The sequence below is a fragment of the Tachyglossus aculeatus genome, chromosome 16 (genome assembly GCF_015852505.1).
Source record: "Tachyglossus aculeatus isolate mTacAcu1 chromosome 16, mTacAcu1.pri, whole genome shotgun sequence".
NCBI lineage: Eukaryota > Metazoa > Chordata > Mammalia > Monotremata > Tachyglossidae > Tachyglossus > Tachyglossus aculeatus.
The window spans coordinates 23284453-23306458 of record NC_052081.1 but is presented as its reverse complement, the minus strand read 5'-3'; the positions used below and the strand labels follow the sequence as shown (position 1 = coordinate 23306458).

General features: G+C 47.3%; 1 protein-coding gene across 5 annotated transcripts in view; it reads right to left on the bottom strand.

Moving 5' to 3' along the window:
* Positions 1-4980, bottom strand: part of ATE1 (arginyltransferase 1) — a 249168-nt gene extending 244188 nt beyond the window's left edge. For 2 of the 5 annotated variants that reach the window (XM_038757582.1, XM_038757583.1), the window contains exon 1: positions 4829-4980. In XM_038757582.1, the coding sequence (XP_038613510.1) occupies positions 4829-4949 (121 nt within the window). In that variant the 5' untranslated portion in view covers positions 4950-4980. Of the gene's footprint in view, positions 1-3429; positions 3508-4828 lie in introns of those variants that run through there. The other 3 variants (XM_038757580.1, XM_038757584.1, XM_038757581.1) reach the window with 3 other exon arrangements.
* Between the last annotated feature and the right edge of the window lie 17026 nt (positions 4981-22006).

Genomic DNA, 22006 nt, shown 5'->3' with positions numbered 1-22006 from the left:
CTGTCTGCCTCTCCCCTACAGTTAGACCGTAGACCCCTTGAGGGCACAGATCAAACTCCTTATCTTCCCTCCCAAACCCTGCCCTCTCCCTGACTTTCCCATCACTGTTGATGGCACTACCATCCTTCCGTCTCACAAGCCCGCAACCTCGGTGTCATCCTCGACTCTGCTCTCTCGTTCACCCCTCAGATCCAATCCGTCACCAAAACCTGCCGGTCTCACCTCCGCAACATCGCCAAGAGCCACCCTTTCCTCTCCATCCAAACTGCTACCCTGCTGGTTCAACCTCTCATCCTACCACGACTGGATTACAGCATCAGCCTCCTCTCTGATCTCCCATCTTCCTGTCTCTCCCCACTTCAATCTATACTTCACGCTGCTGCCCGGATCATCAGGCAAAAACTCCTCACCCTCAGCTTCAAGGCTCTCCATCAATCAATCAATTGTATTTACTGAGCACTTACTGTGTGCAGAGCACTGTACTAAGCCCTTGGGAAGTACAAGTTGGCAACATATAGAGACGGACCCTACCCAACAGTGGGCTCACAGTCTAGAAGGGGGAGACAGAGAAAAAAACAAGACATATTAACAAAATGAAATAAATAGAATAGATATGCACAAGTAAAATAAATAGAGTAATAAATACGTACAAACATATATACATATATACAGGTGCTGTGGGGAAGGGAAGGAGGTAAGGTGGGGAGAATCGAGAGGGGGAGGAGGGGGAGAGGAAGGAGGGGGCTCAGTCTGGGAAGGACTCCTGGAGGAGGTGAGCTCTCAGTAAGGTTTTGAAGGGAGGAAGAGAGCTAGCTTGGGGAATGGGGGGACGGAGGGCATTCTAGGCCATTGGGATGACATGGGCTGGGGCTCGACAGCGGGACAGGTGAGGACGCGGCACGGTGAGGAGATTATTGGCAGAGGAGCGGAGGGTGCGGGCTGGGCTGGAGAAGGAGAGAAGGGAGGTGAGGTAGGAGGGGGCGAGGTGATGGACAGCCTTGAAGCCGAGGGTGAGGAGTTTCTGCCTTATGCGTATGTTGACTGGTAGCCACTGGAGATTTTTGAGGAGGGGAATAACATGGCCAGAGTGTTTCTGGACAAAGACAATCCAGGCAGAGGCGTGCAGTATGGATTGAAGTGGGGAGAGACAAGAGGATGGGAGATCAGAGAGGAGGCTGATACAGTAGTCCAGATGGGATAGGATGAGAGCTTGAACGAGCAGGGTAGCGGTTTGGATGGAAAGGAAAGGGCGGATCTTGGCAATGTTGCGGAGCTGAGACCGGCAGGTTTTGGTGACGGCTTGGATGTGAGAGGTGAACGAGAGAGCGGAGTCGAGGATGACACCAAGGTGCCTCGGTTACCTCCTCTGTAAAATGGGGATTAAGACCGTTAGCCCCACGTGGGACAACCTGATTACCCTGTATCTATCCCAGCTCTTAGAACAGTGCTGGGCACACGGTAAGCACTCAACAAATACCATAATGATAATAATCATCATCATCATAAATACCCCTGACTGACTGATTTGGTGCCGAGCTTCAGTTGCAGGTTAGATTTTAGGCTCTCGTCCCAAGCTTGTGGGGGTCAGGAGCCACTCTACAGGGTCAGGCATGCTGCCACCGGCCAGGTCGGTGGGTGGATGACACCTCCGGGAGTTTCCCCTTAAGATGAGGAGACGATCGGGACTCTTGAAGACTATGTGAAGAGCCCCTAATAATAATCATAATCATAATAACAATGGGGTTTGTTAAGTGCTTACTATGTGCCAAGCACTATTGTACGCACTGGGGTAGATACAAGGTAATCAGGTTGTCCCACGTGGGGCTCACAGTCTTGATCCTCATTTTAATAATAATGATGATGACATTTGTTCATTCAATCGTATTTATTGAGCGCTTACTGTGTGCAGAGCACTGTACTAAGCGCTTGGGAAGTACAAGTCGGCAACATATATTGACGGTCCCTACCCAACAACGGGCTCACGGTCTAGAAGGGGGAGACAGACAACAGAACATGTAGACAGGTGTCAAAACCGTCAGAATAAATAGAATCATAGCTCTATGCACTTCATTAATAAAACAGAGTAGTAAATACGCACAAGTAAACTAAATAGAGTAATAAATACGTACAAATGTACAGAAGTGCCATGGGGTGGGGGTGGGGGGGCAAGGAGGTAGGGCGGAGGGGCGATGGGGAGGAGGAGAAGAAAAAGGGGGCTCAGTCTGGGAAGGACTCCTGGAGGAGGTGAGCTCTCAGTAGGGCCTTGAAGGGAGGAAGAGAGCTAGTTTGGCGGATGTGTGGAGCGAGGGCATTCCGGGCCACGGGGAAGGACATGGGCCAGGGGTCGACGGCAGGACAAGCGCTTACTAAGGGCCAAGCACTGCTCTAAGCGCTGGGGGTGGGGGGGGGGGTGTACAAGGTAATCAGGTTGTCCCACGTGGGGCTCACAGTCTTCATCCCCATTTTACAGATGCGGTAACTGAGGCCCGGAGAAGTGAAGCGACTTGCCCAAAGCCACACAACTGATAAGTGGCAGAGCCGGGATTCGAACCCACGACCTCCGACTCCCAAGCCCGGGCTCTTTCCGTTGAGCCATGCTGCGTCTCTGAAGCAGATGAGGTAACTGAGGCACAAAGAAGTGAAGTGACTTGCCCAAAGTCACACGGCTGATAAGTGGTGGCCTAAGCCCCCCTCTTCCTCAGCTCCCCCTTCCCTCCCCATCGCCCCGACTGGCCCCCTTTGCTCTACCCGCCTCCCCGCCCCACGGCCCTTTTGTCTGTGGACGTCCATATTTCTGGGTATGATTGTATTGATTTTCCTTAATGATGTGCATACATCTCTAATTCTATTTATTTACAACGACGCTACTGGGTATCGAACCCAAGTCTCTTGCCTCCCAGGCCCAAGCCACATTTCACTTCTCTTCCCAACTACGATACCTGACACTGGTTTCAAAACCAACACGATGGTAATCATTACGGCATTCGTTCGGCACTTTAACTTGTACTTCCCAAGCGCTTAGTACAGTGCTCTGCACAAAGAAAGTGCTCAATAAATACGATTGATTGATTGATCAGTAATAATACTCTCATCCCCTCCCCATCATCCCCCTCCCTCCCTCTGCCCTACCCCCTTCCCCTCCCAACAGCACTTGTGTCTACTTATACATATTTATTGCTCTACTTATTTTATTAACGATGCGCACATAACTATAATTCTATTTATTCTGATGGCACTGACACCGGTCTCCACGTTTTGTTTTCTTGTCTGTGTCCCCCCTTCTAGACTGCGAGCCCGTTGCTGGGTAGGGGCCGTCTCTACATGTTGCCGATTTGTCCTTCCAAGCGCTCAGTACGGTGCTCCGCACACAGTCAGCGCTCAATAAATACGACGGAATGAATGAATGAATGGATGCTGACGCCTGCTTACCCGTTTCGATGTCTGTCTCCCGTTGGTGGGTCGGGCTTTTCTCTATCTGCTGTCGAACTGTACTCTCCCAAGCGCCCGGTGCAGCGCTCTGCGTTCATTCGGTCGTTCAACCGTCTTTATCGAGCGCTTACTGCGTGCAGAGCGCTGTACTAGGCGCTTAGCGCTGAGAGCTCACCTCCTCCAGGAGGCCTTCCCAGACTGAGCCCCTTCCTTCCTCTCCCCCTCTCCATCCCCCCGCCTTACCTCCTTCCCTTCCCCACAGCACCTGTATAGATGTTTATATGTTTGTCCGTATTTGTTACTCTATTTATTTATCTTACTTGTACCTATCTACTCTATTTTATTTTGTTAGTACGTTTGGTTTTGTTCTCTGTCTCCCCCTTCTAGACTGTGAGCCCCCTGTTGGGTAGGGACTGTCTCTATGTGATGCCAATTTGTACTTCCCAAGCGCTTAGTCCAGTGCTCTGCACCTAGTAAGCGCTCAATAAATACGATTGATTGATTCCCAAGCGCTTAGTCCAGTGCTCTGCACATAGTAAGCGCTCAATAAATACGATTGATCGAATTGTACTCTCCCAAGCGCCTAGTGCAGTGCTCTGCACCCACTCAGTCGTTCAACCGTCTTTATCGAGCGCTTACTGCGTGCAGAGCGCTGTACTAGGCGCTTAGCGCTGAGAGCTCACCTCCTCCAGGAGGCCTTCCCAGACTGAGCCCCTTCCTTCCTCTCCCCCTCTCCATCCCCCCGTCTTACCTCCTTCCCTTCCCCGCAGCACCTGTATAGGTGTTTATATGTTTGTACGTATTTATTACTCTATTTATTTATCTTACTTGTACCTATCTACTCTATTTTATTTTGTTAGTCTGTTTGGTTTTGTTCTCTGTCTCCCCCTTCTAGACTGTGAGCCCACTGTTGGGTAGGGACCGCCTCTATCTGTTGCCAGCTTGTCCTTCCCAAGCGCTTAGTCCAGTGCTCTGCACCTAGTAAGCGCTCAATAAATACGATTGATTGATTCCCAAGCGCTTAGTCCAGTGCTCTGCACATAGTAAGCGCTCAATAAATACGATTGATCGAATTGTACTCTCCCAAGCGCCTAGTGCAGTGCTCTGCACCCACTCAGTCGTTCAACCGTCTTTATTGAGCGCTCAATAAAGAGGGCTGAATGAATGAATGAATGAATGACTGAATGCCTCCCCCGCTGTGGACTGTGAGCCCGTCGTGGGCAGGGATGGTCTCTGTGGCGGAACCGTAGTGTGCTAAGCGCCTAGTACAGTGTTCCGCACCCCGGGAGCGCTCACTACAGACGACTCTTTCCCTCAGGCGGCGCCGCCCCTGCTCCTCCTCCTCCTCCTCCGTCCGCCGGGCCCCGCTGACGGGGGCCCTCCGCTCCCGTCCCCTCACCGTTGGAACGACTGCCCGCCTCGTCCTTGCAGTAGCCGCAGCGGTAGAAGTCCTCGCCCTCGAAGTACTCCACGATGCTGGGCGAGGCCCCGGCCCCGGCCCCGGCCGCCGCCGCCGCCATGATGGCCGCACGCCCGGCCCAGGCCCAGGCCCGGCCCGGCCCGAGCGAGGCGGGAAGGCCTCCGCCACCCCACAATGCCCCGCTTCCCGCACGGGCCCCACTACGGATCGCGCCGAGGGACCGCCCCGCTCGAGCGCCCCCGGAAGCCAGGGCGCCGCCATCTTTACTGAGGGCAGGGGGCGCGCGCTGGTTCGTCCCCGCCGAGGCGCGTGCGCGGAGCCGTCCTCCTGGCCTCCCGTCCGGCCGCCCCGTGAGGCCCCCCTCACCGCGGGGGAGCTTGCCCTGAGGGGAGCCGAAGTAGCCCCAATGGCCGCCCGGCCTCAGGCCCCGGAACTCCAGCACAGTGCCCGTGGTCGGCCCGCGGCCCCCGTCCGTCTGGGCCGGGCCGGGGGCGCCCCCGCCCGCGAGGAGGACCCCGACAGTGTTTCCTCAGGAAACAACAAACTGCAGCTGCTCATTTCTGCCCATCGGACATTCAGTCAGTCAGTCAGTCAGTCAGTCAGTCGTATTTATTGAGCGCTTACTGTGTGTGCAGAGGACCAGGAGAATGTTTCCTCAGGAAACAACAAACTACAGCTGCTCATTTCTGTCCATCGGGCATTCAGTCATTCAGTCACTCCATTGTATTTATTGAGCGCTTACTGCGTGCAGAGGACCAGGAGAATATTTCCTCAGGAAAAAACAAACTGCAGCTGCTCATTTCTGTCCATCGGGCATTCATTCATTCAGTCATTCATTCATTCATTTACTCATTCAATCGTATTTATTGAGCACTTACTGTATGCAGAGGACCAGGAGAATGTTTCCTCAGGAAACAACAAACTACAGCTGCTCATTTCTGTCCATCGGGCATTCATTCATTCAGTCACTCCATTGTATTTATTGAGCGCTTACTGTGTGCAGAGGAGCAGGGGAATGTTTCCTCAGGAAACAACAAACTGCAGCTGCTCATTTCTCTCCATCGGGCATTCATTCTGTCAGTCAGTCAGTCAGTCGTATTTATTGAGCGTTTACTGTGTGCAGAGGACCGGGAGAATGTTTCCTCAGGAAACAACAAACTACAGCTGCTCATTTCTGTCCATCGGGCATTCATTCATTCAGTCGTATTTATTGAGCGTTTACTGTGTGTGCAGAGGACCAGGAGAATGTCTCCTCAGGAAACAACAAACTGCAGCTGCTCATTTCTGTCCATCGGGCATTCATTCATTCAGTCACTCCATTGTATTTATTGAGCGCTTACTGTGTGCAGAGGACCAGGAGAATGTTTCCTCAGGAAAAAACAAACTACAGCTGCTCATTTCTCTCCATCGGCCATTCAGTCATTCAGTCACTCCATTGTATTTATTGAGCGCTTACTGTGTGCAGAGGACCAGGAGAATGTTTCCTCAGGAAACAACAAACTACAGCTGCTCATTTCCGTCCATCAGGCATTCAGTCAGTCAATCATTCATTCAATCGTATTTATTGAGCGCTTACTGTGTGCAGAGGACCAGGAGAATCAATCAATCAATCGTATTTATTGAGCGCTTACTGTATGCAGAGCACTGTACTAAGCGCTTCGGAAGATCAGGAAACAACGAACTGCAGCTACTCATTTCTGTCCATCGGGCATTCAGTCAGTCAGTCAGTCAATCGTATTTATTGAGCACTTACTGTGTGCAGAGGACCAGGAGAATCAATCAATCGTTTTTATTGAGCGCTTACTGTGTGCAGAGCACTGTACTAAGCGCTTCGGAAGATCAGGAAACAACGAACTGTAGCTACTCATTTCTGTCCATCGGGCATTCATTCATTCAGTCAGTCAGTCATTCAATCGTATTTATTGAGCGCTTACTGTGTGCAGAGGACCAGGAGAATCAATCAATCGTTTTTATTGAGCGCTTACTGTGTGCAGAGCACTGTACTAAGCGCTTGGGAAGATCAGGAAGCAACAAACTGCAGCTACTCATTCCTGTCCATCGGGCATTCAGTCAGTCAGTCAGTCATTCAGTCGTATTTATTGAACGCTTACTGTGTGCAGAGGAGCAGGAGAATGTTTCCTCAGGAAACAACAAACTACAGCTGCTCATTTCTGTCCATCGGGCATTCATTCATTCATTCAGTCAGTCAGTCATTCAATCGTATTTATTGAGCACTTACTGTGTGCAGAGGACCAGGAGAATCAATCAATCAATCGTATTTATTGAGTGCTTACTGTATGCAGAGCACTGTACTAAGCGCTTCGGAAGATCAGGAAACAACGAACTGCAGCTACTCATTTCTGTCCATCGGGCATTCATTCAGTCAGTCAGTCAGTCAGTCAATCGTATTTATTGAGCGCTTACTGTGTGCAGAGGACCAGGAGAATGTTTCCTCAGGAAACAACAAACTGCAGCTGCTCATTTCCTCTTCCAGGAGGCCTTCCCAGACTGAGCCCCTTCCTTCCTCTCCCCCTCGTCCCCCCCTCCATCCCCCCCTTCTTACCTCCTTCCCTTCCCCACAGCACCTGTATATATGTATATATGTTTGTACATATTTATTATTCTATTTATTTATTTTACCTGTACATATCTATTCTATTTATTTTATTTTGTTAGAATGTTTGGTTTTGTTCTCTGTCTCCCCCTTTTAGACTGTGAGCCCACTGTTGGGTAGGGACTGTCTCTATATGTTCCAACTTGTACTTCCCAAGTGCTTAGTACAGTGCTCTGCACACAGTAAGCGCTCAATAAATACGATGGATGATGATGATTTCTGTCCATTGGGCATTCAGTCAGTCAGTCATTCATTCCATCGTATTTATTGAGCGCTTACTGTGTGCAAAGGACCAGGAGAATGTTTCCTCAGGAAACAACAGACTGCAGCTGCTCATTTCTGTTCATCGGGCATTCAGTCAGTCAGTCATTCATTCCATCGTATTTACTGAGTGCTTACTGTGTGCAGAGGACCAGGAGAACATTTCCTCAGGAAACAACAAACTGCAGCTGCTCATTTCTGTCCATCAGCCATTCATTCATTCAATCGTATTTATTGAGTGCTTACTTTGTGCAGAGGACCAGGAGAATGTTTCCTAAGGAAACAAGAACCTGCAGCTACTCATTTCTGTCCATCGGGCATTCATTCATTCAGTCATTCATTCATTCATTTACTCATTCAATCGTATTTATTGAGCACTTACTGTGTGCAGAGGACCAGGAGAATGTTTCCTCAGGAAACAACAAGCTGCAGCTGCTCATTTCTGTCCATCGGCCATTCAGTCATTCAGTCACTCCACTGTATTTATTGAGCGCTTACTGTGTGCAGAGGAGCAGGAGAATGTTTCCTCAGGAAACAACAAACTGCAGCTGCTCATTTCTCTCCATCGGGCATTCATTCATTCAGTCAGTCAGTCAGTCGGTATTCAGTCGTATTTATTGAGCGTTTACTGTGTGCAGAGGACCAGGAGAATGTTTCCTCAGGAAACAACAAACTGCAGCTGCTCATTTCTGTCCATTTGGCATTCAGTCAGTCAGTCATTCATTCAATCGTATTTATTGAGCGCTTACTGTGTGCAGAGGACCAGGAAAATCAATCGTATTTATTGAGCGCTTACTGTGTGCTGAGGAGCAGGAGAATGTTTCCTCAGGAAACAACAAACTACAGCTGCTCATTTCTATCCAACGGGCATTCATTCATTCAGTCAGTCAGTCATTCAATCGTATTTATTGAGCACTTACTGTGTGCAGAGGACCAGGAGAATCAATCAATCAATCGTATTTATTGAGTGCTTACTGTATGCAGAGCACTGTACCAAGCAGTTCGGAAGATCAGGAAACAACGAACTGCAGCTACTCATTTCTGTCCATCGACATTCATTCAGTCAGTCAGTCATTCAATCGCAGTTCTTGAGCGCTTACTGTGTGCAGAGGAGCAGGAGAATGTTTCCTCAGGAAACAACAAACTGCAACTACTCATTTCTGTCCATCGGCCATTCATTCAGTCAGTCAGTCATTCAATCGTATTTATTGAGCACTTACTGTGTGCAGAGGAGCAGGAGAATGTTTCCTCAGGAAACAACAAGCTGCAGCTGCTCATTTCTGTCCATCGGACATTCAGTCAGTCAGTCAGTCAGTCATTCAATCGTATTTATTGAGCGCTTACTGTGTGCAGAGGACCAGGAGAATCAATCAATCGTATTTATTGAGTGCTTCCTGTATGCAGAGCACCGTACTAAGCGCTTCGGAAGATCAGGAAACAACAAACTGCAGCTACTCATTTCTGTCCATCGAGCATTCATTCATTCAGTCAGTCGTTCATTCAATCGAATTTATTGAGCGCTTACTGTGTACAGAGGACCAGGAGAATGTTTCCTCAGGAAACAACAAGCTGCAGCTGCTCATTTCTGTCCATCGGACATTCAGTCAGTCATTCATTCATTCAATCGTATTTATTGAGCGCTTACTGTGTGCAGAGGACCAGGAGAATGTTTCCTCAGGAAACAACAAACTGCAGCTGCTCATTTCCTCCTCCCGGAGGCCTTCCCAGACTGAGCCCCTTCCTTCCTCTCCCCCTCGTCCCCCTCTCCATCCCCTCATCTTACCTCCTTCTCTTCCCCACAGCACCTGTATATATGTATATATGCTTGTACATATTTATTACTCTATTTATTTTACTTGTACATATCTACTCTATTTTATTAGTATGTTTGGTTTTGTTCTCTGTCTCGCCCTTTTAGACTGTGAGCCCACTGTTGGGTAGGGACTGTCTCTATATGTTGCCAGCTTGGACTTCCCAAGCACTTAGTACAGTGCTCTGCACACAGTAAGCGCTCAATAAATACGATTGATGATGATGATTTCTGTCCATCGGGCATTCAGTCAGTCAGTCATTCATTCATTCCATCGTATTCATTGAGCGCTTACTGTGTGCAAAGGACCAGGAGAATGTTTCCTCGGGAAACAACAGACTGCAGCTGCTGATTTCTGTTCATCGGGCATTCAGTCAGTCAGTCAGTCATTCATTCCATCGTATTTACTGAGCGCTTACTGTGTGCAGTGGACCAGGAGAACATTTCCTCAGGAAACAACAAACTGCAGCTGCTCATTTCTGTCCATCAGCCATTCATTCATTCATTCATTCCATCGTATTTATTGAGCGCTTACTTTGTGCAGAGGACCAGGAGAATGTTTCCTCAGGAAACAAGAACCTGCAGCTACTCATTTCTGTCCATCGGGCATTCATTCATTCATTCATTCATTCATTCATTTACTCATTCAATCGTATTTATTGAGCACTTACTGTGTGCAGAGGACCAGGAGAATGTTTCCTCAGGAAACAACAAGCTGCAGCTGCTCATTTCTGTCCATCGGACATTCATTCATTCAGTCAGTCATTCAATCGTATTTATTGAGCGCTTACTGTGTGCAGAGGACCAGGAGAATGTTTCCTCAGGAAACTACAAGCTGCAGCTGCTCATTTCTGTCCATCGGACATTCAGTCAGTCAGTCATTCAATCATATTGAGCGCTTACTGTGTGCAGAGCACTGTACTAAGCGCTTGGGAAGTACAGGGTGGCAACATCTAGAGACGGTCCCTACCCAACAACGGGCTCAGAGTCTAGAAGGGGGAGACAGACAATGAAACAAAACATGTGGACAGGTGTCAAGTCATCAGAATAAACAGAAGTAAAGCTAGAAGCACATCACTAACAAAATAAATAGAATAGGAAATGTCTACAAGCAAAATAAATAGAGTAATATATACTGAGCACTTATTGTCCGCGGGGCACGGAACTAAGCGTGGGAGAGTACAATATAACAATAAACAGACACACACACACAAATAGAATAGTAAATATGTACAAATAAAATAGTCATTCATTCATTCGTATTTATTGAGCGCTTACTGTGTACAGAGCACTGTACTAAGCGCTTGGGAAGTACAGGGTGGCAACATCTAGAGACAGTCCCTCCCCAACAACGGGCTCACAGTCTAGAAGGGGGAGACAGACAATGAAACAAAACATGTGGACAGGTGTCAAGTCATCAGAATAAACAGAAGTAAAGCTAGAAGCACATCACTAACAAAATAAATAGAATAGGAAATGTCTACAAGCAAAATAAATAGAGTAATATATACTGAGCACTTATTGTCCGTGGGGCACGGAACTAAGCGTGGGAGAGTACAATATAACAATAAACAGACACACACAAAAAATAGAATAGTAAATATGTACAAATAAAATAGAGTAACATATACTGAGCACTTACTGTGCTAGAGGAACTGAACTAAGCATGGGAGAGTACAGTAGAACAATAAACAGACACAAAATAAATAGAATAGTAAATATGTACAAGTAAAATAGAGTAATAGATACTTAGCACTTACGGTACGTGGGGCACTGAACTAAGCGTGGAAGAGTACAATAGAACAATAAACAGACACTAAATAAATAGAATAGTAAATATGTACAAGTAAAATAGAGTAATATATACTGAGCACTTACTGTGCGAGGGACACTGAACTAAGCGTGGGGGAGTACAATATAACAATAAGCAGACACAAAATAAATAATAGTAAATACATACAAGTGAAATAGAGTAATATATACTGAGCACTTACTGTGCACGGGGCACTGAACTAAGCGTGGGAGAGTACAATCGAACAATAAACAGACACAAAATAAATAGAATAGTCATCGTTTTTATTGAGCGCTTACTGTGTGCAAAGCACCGTACTGAGGGCTTGGAAAGTACAATTCAGCAGTAAAGAGAAGCACCATGGCTCAGTGGAAAGAGCACGGGCTTGGAGGGCAGAGGTTGTGGGTTCTAATTCCGCTCCTCTTGTCCACTCTGTGACCTTGGACAAGCCATTTCACTTCTCTGGGCCTCAGCGACCTCATCGGGAAAATGGGGATGAAGACTGTGAGCCCCACGTGGGACAACCTGATCACCTTGTACAATAATAATAAATAATAATGGCATTTATTAAGCAATTACTATGTGCAATTCCTCTCCCCCTGATCCCCCCTCCATCCCCCCATCTTACCGCCTTCCCTTCCCCACAGCACCCGTATATATGTTTGTACATATTTATTACTCTATTTATTTAACTTGTACATATCTATTCTATTTATTTTATTTTGTTAGTATGTTTGGTTTTGTTGTCTGTCTCACCCTTTTGGACTGTGAGCCCACTGTTGGGTAGGGACCGTCTCTATATGTTGCCAACTTGGATTTCCCAAGCGCTTAGTACAGTGCTCTGCACACAGAAAGCGCTCAATAAATACGATTGACTGATTGATTGCAAAGCACTGTTCTAAGCGCTGGGGAGGTTACAAAGTGATTAGGTTGTCCCGCGGGGGCTCACAGTCTTCATCCCCATTTTTACAGCTGAGGGAGCTGAGGCCCAGAGAAGTTAAGTGACTTGCCCAAAGTCACACAGCTGACAATTGGCAGAGCCGGGATTAGAACCCAAGACCTCTGACTCCAAAGCCCGGGCTCTTTCCACTGAGCCACGCTGCTTCTCACTGTATCTACCCCAGCACTTAGAACGGTGCTCAGCACGTAGTAAGCACTTAACAAATACCGTCATTATTATTTATTAAAGGGAGACAATCCCTGCCCACACAGGGCTCACAGTCTAAAAGGGGGAGACAGACATCAAAACAAGTAAACAGGCATCAATCGCATCACTATAAATACATAGAATTATAGATATATACATGTCAAAACAAGTAAACCCAGGGCCCTACTGAGAGCTCACCTCCTCCAGGAGGCCTTCCCAGACTGAGCCCCCTCCTTCCTCTCTCTATCCCCCCGCCTTACCTCCTTCCCTTCCCCACAGCACCTGTATATATGTATATATGCTTGCACGTATTTATTACTCTATTTTACTTGTACATATTCTCTTTTGTTAATATGTTTTGTTCTCTGTCTCCCCATTCTAGACTGTGAGCCCACTGTTGGGTAGGGACCGCCTCTATATGTTGCCAACTTGTACTTCCCAAGCGCTTAGTACAGAGCTCTGCACACAGTAAGCACTCAATAAATACGATTGAATGAATGAATGAACAGGCATCCATATAAATTAATTCATTCATTCGATCGTATTTATTGAGTACTTACTGTGTGCAGAGCACTGTACTAAGCGCTTGGGAAGGGCAAGTTGACAACAGATAGAGACAGTCCCTACTCAACAACGGGCTCACAGTCTAGAAGGGGGAGACAGACAGCAAAACATGCACAGACCACCACTGTCCCCCGCCTTATTGAAGGCCCATCTCCTCCATGAGGCCTTTTCTGACCCGTGTCCTCCTTTCCTCTTCTTCCTCTCCTTTCTCCGTCACCCCGACTCGCTCCCTTTCTCCATCCCCCGTCCCGGCCCCAAACCACTTAGGTCCACATCCCTCATTTATCTATTCCTATTCACGTCCGTCCGCCCCTCTAGACCGTCAGCTCCTTGTGGGCAGGGAATGTGTCAGTTGTAGTGGTCTATTGCCCTCTCATTCATTCATTCAATCGTATTTATTGAGTGCTTCCTGTGTGCAGAGCACTAGACTAAGCGCTTGGGAACTACAAGTCTGATGACATAATAATAAGAAGAAGATTATTCTTCTTAATTAGAGAAGAATACGTTCAAGCGTATTTATTAGAGAAGCAGCGTGGCTCACTGGAAAGAGCCGGGGCTTGGGAGTAAGAGGTCATGGGTTCTAATCCCGGCTCCGCCACTTCATCAGCTATGTGACTTTGGTTAAGTCACTTCACTTCTCTGTGCCGCAGTTACCACATCTGTAAAATGGGGATTAAGACTGTGAGCCCCCCGTGGGATAACCTGATCACCTTGTAACATCCCCAGTGCTTAGAACAGTGCTTTGCACATAGTAAGCGCTTAATAAATGCCATTATTATTATTATTATCTATTGAGCAATCTATTGAGGGATTTGTTAAGAGCTTATTATGTGCCAGGCAATGTACTAAGACTGAGCCCCCTCCTTCCTCTCCCCCTCCTCCCCTCCCCATCCCCCCCGCCTTACCTCCTTTCCCTCCCCACAGCACCTGTATATATGTATATATGTTTGTACGTATTTATTACTCTATTTTACTTGTACATATTTATTCTACTTATTTTATTTTGTTAATATGTTTTGTTTTGTTGTCTGTCTCCCCCTTCTAGACTGTGACCCCGCTGTTGGGTAGGGACCGTCTCTATATGTTGCCAACTTGTACTTCCCAAATGCTTAGTACAGTGCTCAGCACACAGTAAGTGCTCAATAAATACGATTGAATGAATGAATGAACAAAACAAGTAGACAGAAGAGATAAATAGAATTATAGCTATATACACATGGTTAATAAAATACACAGAGTAATAAATATGTACAAATATACACAAGTGCAGTGGGGAGGGGAAGGGGGTAGGGCAGAGGGAGGGAGTAGGGGTGATGGGGAAGGGAGGAGGAGCAGAGGAAAAGCGGGGGGCTCAGTCTGAGAAGGCCTGGAGGAGGTGAGCTCTCAGTAGGGCTTTGAAGGGAGGAAAAGAGCTGGTTTGGCGGATGTATGGATGGAGGGCATTCCGGGCCAGGGGAAGGACGTGGGACAGAGGTCGACGGCGGGACAGGTGAGAACGAGGCCCAGTGAGGAGGTTAGTGGCAGAGGAGAGGAGGGTGCGGGCTGGGCTGGAGAAGGAGAGAAGGGAGGTGAGGTAGGAGGGGCCAAGGTGATGGGGCGCTTTTAAGCCAATAGCAAGGAGTTTTTACTTCATGTGAAGGTTGATAGGCAAGCGCTTAGTACAGTGCTCTGCACACAGTAAGTGTTCAATAAATACGATTGAATGAATGAATGAACCACTGCAGATTTTTGAGGAGGGGAGTGACATGCCCAGAGCGTTTCTGCACAAAGATGATCCGGGCAGCAGAGTGAAGTATAGACTGAAGCGAGGAGAGACAGGAGGATGGGAGATCAGAAAGGAGGCTGATGAAATAATCCAGTCGGGACAGGATGAGAGATTGAACCAGCAAGGCAGCGGTTTGGATGGAGAGGAAAGAGTAGATCTTGGCGACGTTGTGGAGGTGAGACCAGCAGGTTTTGGTGACGGATTGGATGTGTGGAGTGAATGACAGAGCACAGTCGAGGATGACACCAAGGTTGCGGGCCTGTGAGATGGGAAGGATGGTAGTGCCGTCCACAGTGACAGGAAAGTCAGGGAGAGGACAGGGTTTGGGAGGGAAGACAAGAAGTTCAGTCTTGGACATGTTGAGTTTTAGGTGGTGGGAGGACATCCAGGTGGAGATGTCCTGAAGGCAGGAGGAGGTGCAAGCCTGGAGGGAGGGACAGAGAACAAGGGAGATGTAGATTTGGGTGTCGTCTGTGTAGAGATGATAGTTGAAGCTGTGGGAGCGAATGAGGTCACCGCTGGGAGCGAGCACAGATGGGGAACAGAAGGGGACCAAGAACTGACCCTTGAGGAACCCCTACAGTAAGGGGATGGGAGGGGGAGGAGGAGCCTGCAAAAAAGACTGAGAATGAACGGCTGGAGAGATAAGAGGAGAAACAGGAGAGGACAGAGTCTGTGAAGCCAAGGTTGGATAACGTGATGAGGAGAAGGGGATGGTCCACGGTGTCAAAGGCTGAGAGGTGAGGAGGATTAGGATAGAGTAGAAGCCATTGGATTTGGCAAGGAGGTCAATGTTGACCATTGAGAGGCAGTTTTGGTGGAGTGTAGGGGACAGAAGCCCAAAACTACCATGTAATAATAGCATTGTTAAGCCCTGACTATATATCAAGCACTGTACTAAACGCTGGGGTAGATAAACTGTAATCATCTCTGACATGGTCCCTTTTGCACACTGAGCTCCCAATCTAAGAGGGAGGGAGAACGGATGTTTAATATCCATTTTACAGATGTGGAAACTGTGGTGCAAAGATGTGAAGTGATGTGCCCTTGTGACACAGAGCAGCCAGGTCTGGGACTCTAACCCAGATTGCTTTATTACCAAGCCCACCATCTTTCCACTCATGTCCTTACACAGAACAAAGTAATTTATTTAAGAACTGGAGGAGACATCAGGACTCTCTAAAGCCAGGGTGGGCTCTGTTCCATTACAAGAGGAATGCAAAAACTCCTCACTCTCGGCTTCAAGGCTGTCCATCCCCTCGCCCCCTCCTACCTCACCTCCCTTCTCTCCTTCTCCAGCCCAGCCCGCACCCTCCACTCCTCTGCCGCCGCTAACCTCCTCACCGTGCCTCGTTCTCGCCCGTCCCGCCGTCGACCCCCGGCCCACGTCCTCCCCCTGGCCTGGAATGCCCTCCCTCTGCCCATCCGCCAAGCTAGCTCTCTTCCTCCCTTCAAAGCCCTACTGAGAGCTCACCTCCTCCAAGAGGCCTTCCCAGACTGAGCCCCCTTTTTCCTCTCCTCCTCCCCATCCCCCCCACCCTACCTCCTTCCCCTCCCCACAGCACCTCTATATATGTTTGTAAAGATTTATTACTTTATTTTACTTGTACATATTTACTATTTTATTTGTTAATGATGTGCATTTAGCTTTAATTATATTTATTCTGACGACTTGACACCTCTCCACATGTTTTGTTTTGTTGTCTGTCTCCCCCTTCTAGACTGTGAGCCCGTTGTTGGGTAGGGACCGTCTCTATATGTTGCCAACTTGTACCTCCCAAGCGCTTAGTACAGCGCTCTGCACACAGTGAGCGCTCAATAAATACGACTGAATGAATGAATGATTTATCTGAATTACGGATTTTTCTCCTAATCAAAAAACACCACTAGATGAAACCTTAAATGATCCTCTAATCTTAACCTGCCTCTGTCCTAAAACTGTGATTACTTACAAAATAGATTTTGTTGATACAATTTACTTAGAATTTGCACCTCATTCGATCAATTAGTGTCAATTAAATCAATTTGATCAATCTATCTGTATGCAGAGCACTGTATTAACTGCTTAAGCAAGTCCAATAGAATTAGTAGTAAATGCGATCCCTGCGCTGAGAGCTTACAATCTAAAGTGGGGAGACCAAGACTAAAATAATTCTTATATATGTGGAGAAGGAAAAGTATACATGTAGAGGAGTGAGTGCTTACGTAATCAAAAAGTGGATTACAATAATAATCAGAATCATAATAATGATGGCATTTTTTAAGTGCGTACTATGTGCCTGTTCTAAGTGCTGGGGAGGCTACATGGTGATCATGTTGTCCCACATGGGGCTCACAGTCATAATCCCCATTTTTTACAGATGAGGTGACTGAGGCACAGAGAAGTTAGGTGACTTGCCCAAAGTCACACAGCTGACAAGTGGTGGAGTCAGGATTAGAACTCATGACCTCTGACTCCCAAGCCTGGGCTCTTTCCACTGAGCCATGCTCCTTCCCTATGTAGATGAGGATGCTTAAGAGGGTAAGTTGCTATGTACAAAATGGCTATGGGTGTTTACGAATACATACATGTGCAACACATGTTGAGGTGGTAGTTGGAGTGATTAAAACCTAGGGAGAAGATAAATCAAGAAGGCCTCTCCGATCAATTAGTGCTGGCCACGTTTAAGTGTATTCCTCCCGAGTGGGAAGCATTTGTGGGGTGGGAGCTAGCTGCTTCGCCGCATCTGAGTAACTAAATAAATATATTCCTCCCAGAAGGGAACTTCAACTCGCCCCATGGAATAAATCTTGCACGGCTTAGCCTTTCTGACTCCTGTCTTTCTCACTGTGCCGCTCCTCGAACCCGGCCCCACGCAGCGGGTGACAGCAAGCCTTTGACTTTTTTTAACACTGCCACTACAGGAACGCAAGAGGGATCGTTAGGACAATTACAATCTGCTCATAATAATAATCATGGTATTTGTTAAGCACTTCATACGTGCCAGGCACTGTACTACGCACTGGGGTGGATACGAGCAAATCAGAATGGACACGGTCCCTGTTCCACGTGGGACTCACAGTTTTATTCGCCATTTTACAGATGAGGTAACTGCTGCACAGGGAAGTGAAGTGACTTGCCTCAGATCACACAGCATTTCATTCAATTGTATTTATTGAGCGCTTACTCCGTGCAGAGCACTGTACTAAGTGCTTGGAAAGGACAATTCGGCAACAGAGACAGTTCCTACCAGGAGGCCTTCCCAGACTGAGCCCCCCTCCTGCCCTTTTTCCTCTCCTCCTACCCCCTTCCCCTCCCTACAGCACTTGTATATATTTGTACATATTTATTACTCTGTTTCATTTGTACATATTTACTATATTTATTTTATTAATGATCAATCAATCATATTTATTGAGCGCTTACTGTGTGCAGAGCACTGTACTAAGCGCTTGGGAAGTACAAGTCGGCAACATATAGAGACAGTCCCTACCCAACAGTCTAGGCTCACAGTATAGGAGTAATGATGTATATATAGCTATAACTCTATTTATTCTGATGGTATTGACACCTGTCTACTTGTTTTGTTTTGTCGTCTGTCTCCCCCTTCTAGACTGTGAGCCCGTTGTTGGGTAGGGACCATCTCTATATGTTGCCGATTTGTACTTCCCAAGCGCTTAGTACAGTGCTCTGCACACAGTAAGCACTCAATAAATACAATTGAATGAATGAATGAACAGGCTCACAGTCTAGAAAGGGGGAGACAGACAACAAAACAAAACAAGCAGATAGGCATCAATATCAATCAATCAATCAATCAATCAATCGTATTTATTGAGCGCTTACTATGTGCAGAGCACTGTACTAAGCGCTTGGGAAGTACAAATTGGCAACACAATCAAAATAAGTAAAAAGAATTATAGATAATAATAATAATGGTATTTGTTAAGCATTTACTATGTGCCAAGCACTGTTCTAAGCACTGGGGGAGATACAAGCTAATCAGGTTGTCCCACATGGGGCTCACAGTCTTCATCCCCATTTTACAGATGAGGGAACTGAGGCACAGGGAAGTGAAGTGACTTGCCCGAAGTCACACAGCTGACAAGTGGCGGAGCTGGGATTAGAACCCACGACCTCCCCCAGAGCGTTTCTGAAGATAGGGAATCCGGGCAGCAGAGTGAAGTATAGACCGAAGCGGGGAGAGGCAGGAGGTTGGGAGATCAGAAAGGATGCTCATGCAGTCGGGATAGAATGAGTGATTGTCCTAACGAGGTAGCAGTTTGGATGGAGAGGAAAGGGCGGATCTTGACGATGTTGTGAAGGCAGGTCTTAGTGACGGATTGGATGTGTGGAGTGAATGAGACAGCAGAGTCAAGGGTGACACCAAGGTTGCGGGTTTGTGAGACAGGAAGGATTTCATTCATTCATTGTCGTATTTATTGAGCGCTTTACTGTGTGCACAGCACTGAACTAAGCACTTGGGAAGTACAAGTCGGCAACACATAAAGACGCTCCATACCCAACAATGGGCTCACAGTCTGGGAGGGGGAGACAGGCAGCAAAACAAAACAGACAGGTGTCAAAACTGTCAGAATAAGTAGAATTATAGCTATATGCACATCATTAATGAGTAGTAAATATGTATAAGTATATACAAGTGCTGAGGGGAGGGGAAGGGGGTAGGGCAGAGGGAAGGGGGCGATGGGGAAGGGAAGAAAGGAACAAGGGGGCTCAGTCTGGGAAGGCCTCTTGGAGGAGGTGAGCTCTCAGTAGGGCTTTGAAGGGAGGAAGAGAGCTAGCTTGGCGGATGTGTGGAGGGAGGGCATTCCAGGCCAGAGGTAGGACGTGGGCCAGGGGTTGACGGTGGGACAGGACAGAGGTGCTGTCCACAGTGATGGGAAAGTCAGGGAGAGGACAGGGTTTGGGAGGGAAGATAAGGAGCTCAGTCTTCGACATGTTGAGATTTAGGTGGCAGGCGGACATCCAGATGAAGATGTCCTGAAGGCAGGAGGAGATACGAATCTGAAGGGATGGAGGGAGAACAGGGGAGGAGGTATAGATTTGGGTATCAGCTGCATAGAGATGATAGTTGAAGCCATGGGAGCGAACGAGTTCACCAAGGGAGTGATTATAGATGGAGAACAGAAGGGGACCAAGAACTGACGCTTGAGGAACCCCTACAGTTAGGGGATGGGAGGGGGGTAGGAGCCTGCAAAAGAGACTGAGAATGAACGACCGGAGAGATAAGAGGAGAAACAGGAGAGGATGGAGTCCTTTAAGCCAAGGTTGGAGAACGTGTTGAGGAGAAGGGAATGGTCGACGGTGTCAAAGGGAGCTGAGAGGCCAAGGAGGATTAGGATAGAGTAGGGGCCATTGGATTTGGTAAGAAGGAGGTCATTGGTGAACTTTGAGGGCAGTTTTGGTGGAGTGGAGGGGATGGAAGCCAGATGGTGGGGGCCCAGGAGAGAGTTGGAAGTTGTGGAATTCCAGGCGGGAAGTGCAGACGACTTGATCTAAGAGTTTGGAAAGAAAGGTACGGTAGGAGGGAGATGAGGGGATAACTGGAGGAGGCAGTTGGGTCACAAGAGGGTTCTTTTAGGATGGGGGAGACATGGGACAGCAGACAAGTTATGGAGTTAAGATTTGCACACAGTTAGAACAGCTCATAAAGAGATAGGTATAAAGAAGGTCTGATACCTTAGCAGCCTCCTTCTGACTTGAGGGAGCCCCTGGTTCTCAAGCAGACCTTTTGCTCTCATCCTGTTTCACGTTGCCTGGTGTCAACTGCAGCATTTCTGGACCCAAGGCTGAGGCTCAACTACCAAGATCTTCCCGAGGTCGGTCAGTCTTACAATACCATTTGACTGTTCAGCAAACTTGTGCAGCAGGGCCTCTATGGCTTATCACCTGATAAACATCTCTTCCTGCCCTGTCAACAGGACTGCTCAGTGCTTTTGTATGAGGCCACAAAAAGTGTTATGCAAACTCTGTGTCGGGCCCCCCAGGATGTGTGGTCAGCACTCAGGCACAACACCCCACATTTCTCTGGTTAACCCTATAGTTTCCTCCTCGAGACCAATGTTCTTGTGTGAGGCTGACACGCACACACACTAATGAATATATAAGCCAAATAAATCCAAACTCTTTAACCGGTAGGGCATCCCAAGTGTTTTAAAATACATTTATTGTTGAGTAAATTATTTGAAAAGTACAATCTGCCTGTTTCCTCTCTGTAACCAAGCAGAATTTTAAAAATTGATACTAAATAAAACTGACTTTGAGAGATAGGATAATAATAATAATGATGTATTTATTAAGTGCTTACTATGTGCCACGCACTGCTCTAAGCGCTGACGTAGATACAAGTTCATCAGGTTGTCCCACGTGGGGCTCACAGTCAATCACCATTTTACATATGAGGTAGCAGGCACAGAGAATTTAAGTAACCTGCCCAAAGTAACACAGCTGATAAGCAGCAGAGGTGGGATTAGAACCCACAACTTCTGACTCCCAAGCCCGGGCTCTTTTCCACTAAGCCACGTTGCTCCTCTGCCGCAGCATGGCCTAGTCGCAAGAGCACGGGCTTTGGAGTCAGTGGTCGTGGGTTCTAATTCCACCTCCGCCACCTGTCTACTGAGTGACCTTGGGCAAGTTACTTAACTTCTCTGTGCTTCAGTTACCTCATCTGTTAAATGGGGATTAAGACTGTGAGCCCCACGTGAGACAACTTGACCACCTTGTATCTACCCCAGCGCTTAGAACAGAGCTTGGCACATAGTAAATGCTTAACAAATACCATTATTATTATTATTATTATTATTATTAGGAGATCAGGTTTAGAGGAGTTGAGTGTACTAAAATTGTCTAAGTAAAATTGGGAAATCAGGAGAGTCCTTTCAGAACAAAGCTTTAACTACCTGTGAGCCCGCTGTTAGGTAGGGACCATCTCTACATGTTGCCGACTTGTACTTCCCAAGCACTTACTACAGTGCTCTGCACACAGTAAGCGCTCAATAAATATGACTGAATGAATGATTGAATAAGCTTCTTTCCTAGAAGCAGAGAGGGACCCAGAAAGAGACCTAGAATGGGCCAGGAGTCACTTCCCACAGTGAAGATAAGGAGACGATCTGAGGCCATTTTTTAATTCTTTACTCAATGAAGGTTCTCAGCAGGAAAATGCTTCCAAAACAGGAAGAAAAAAAAACCCAAAATAATGAA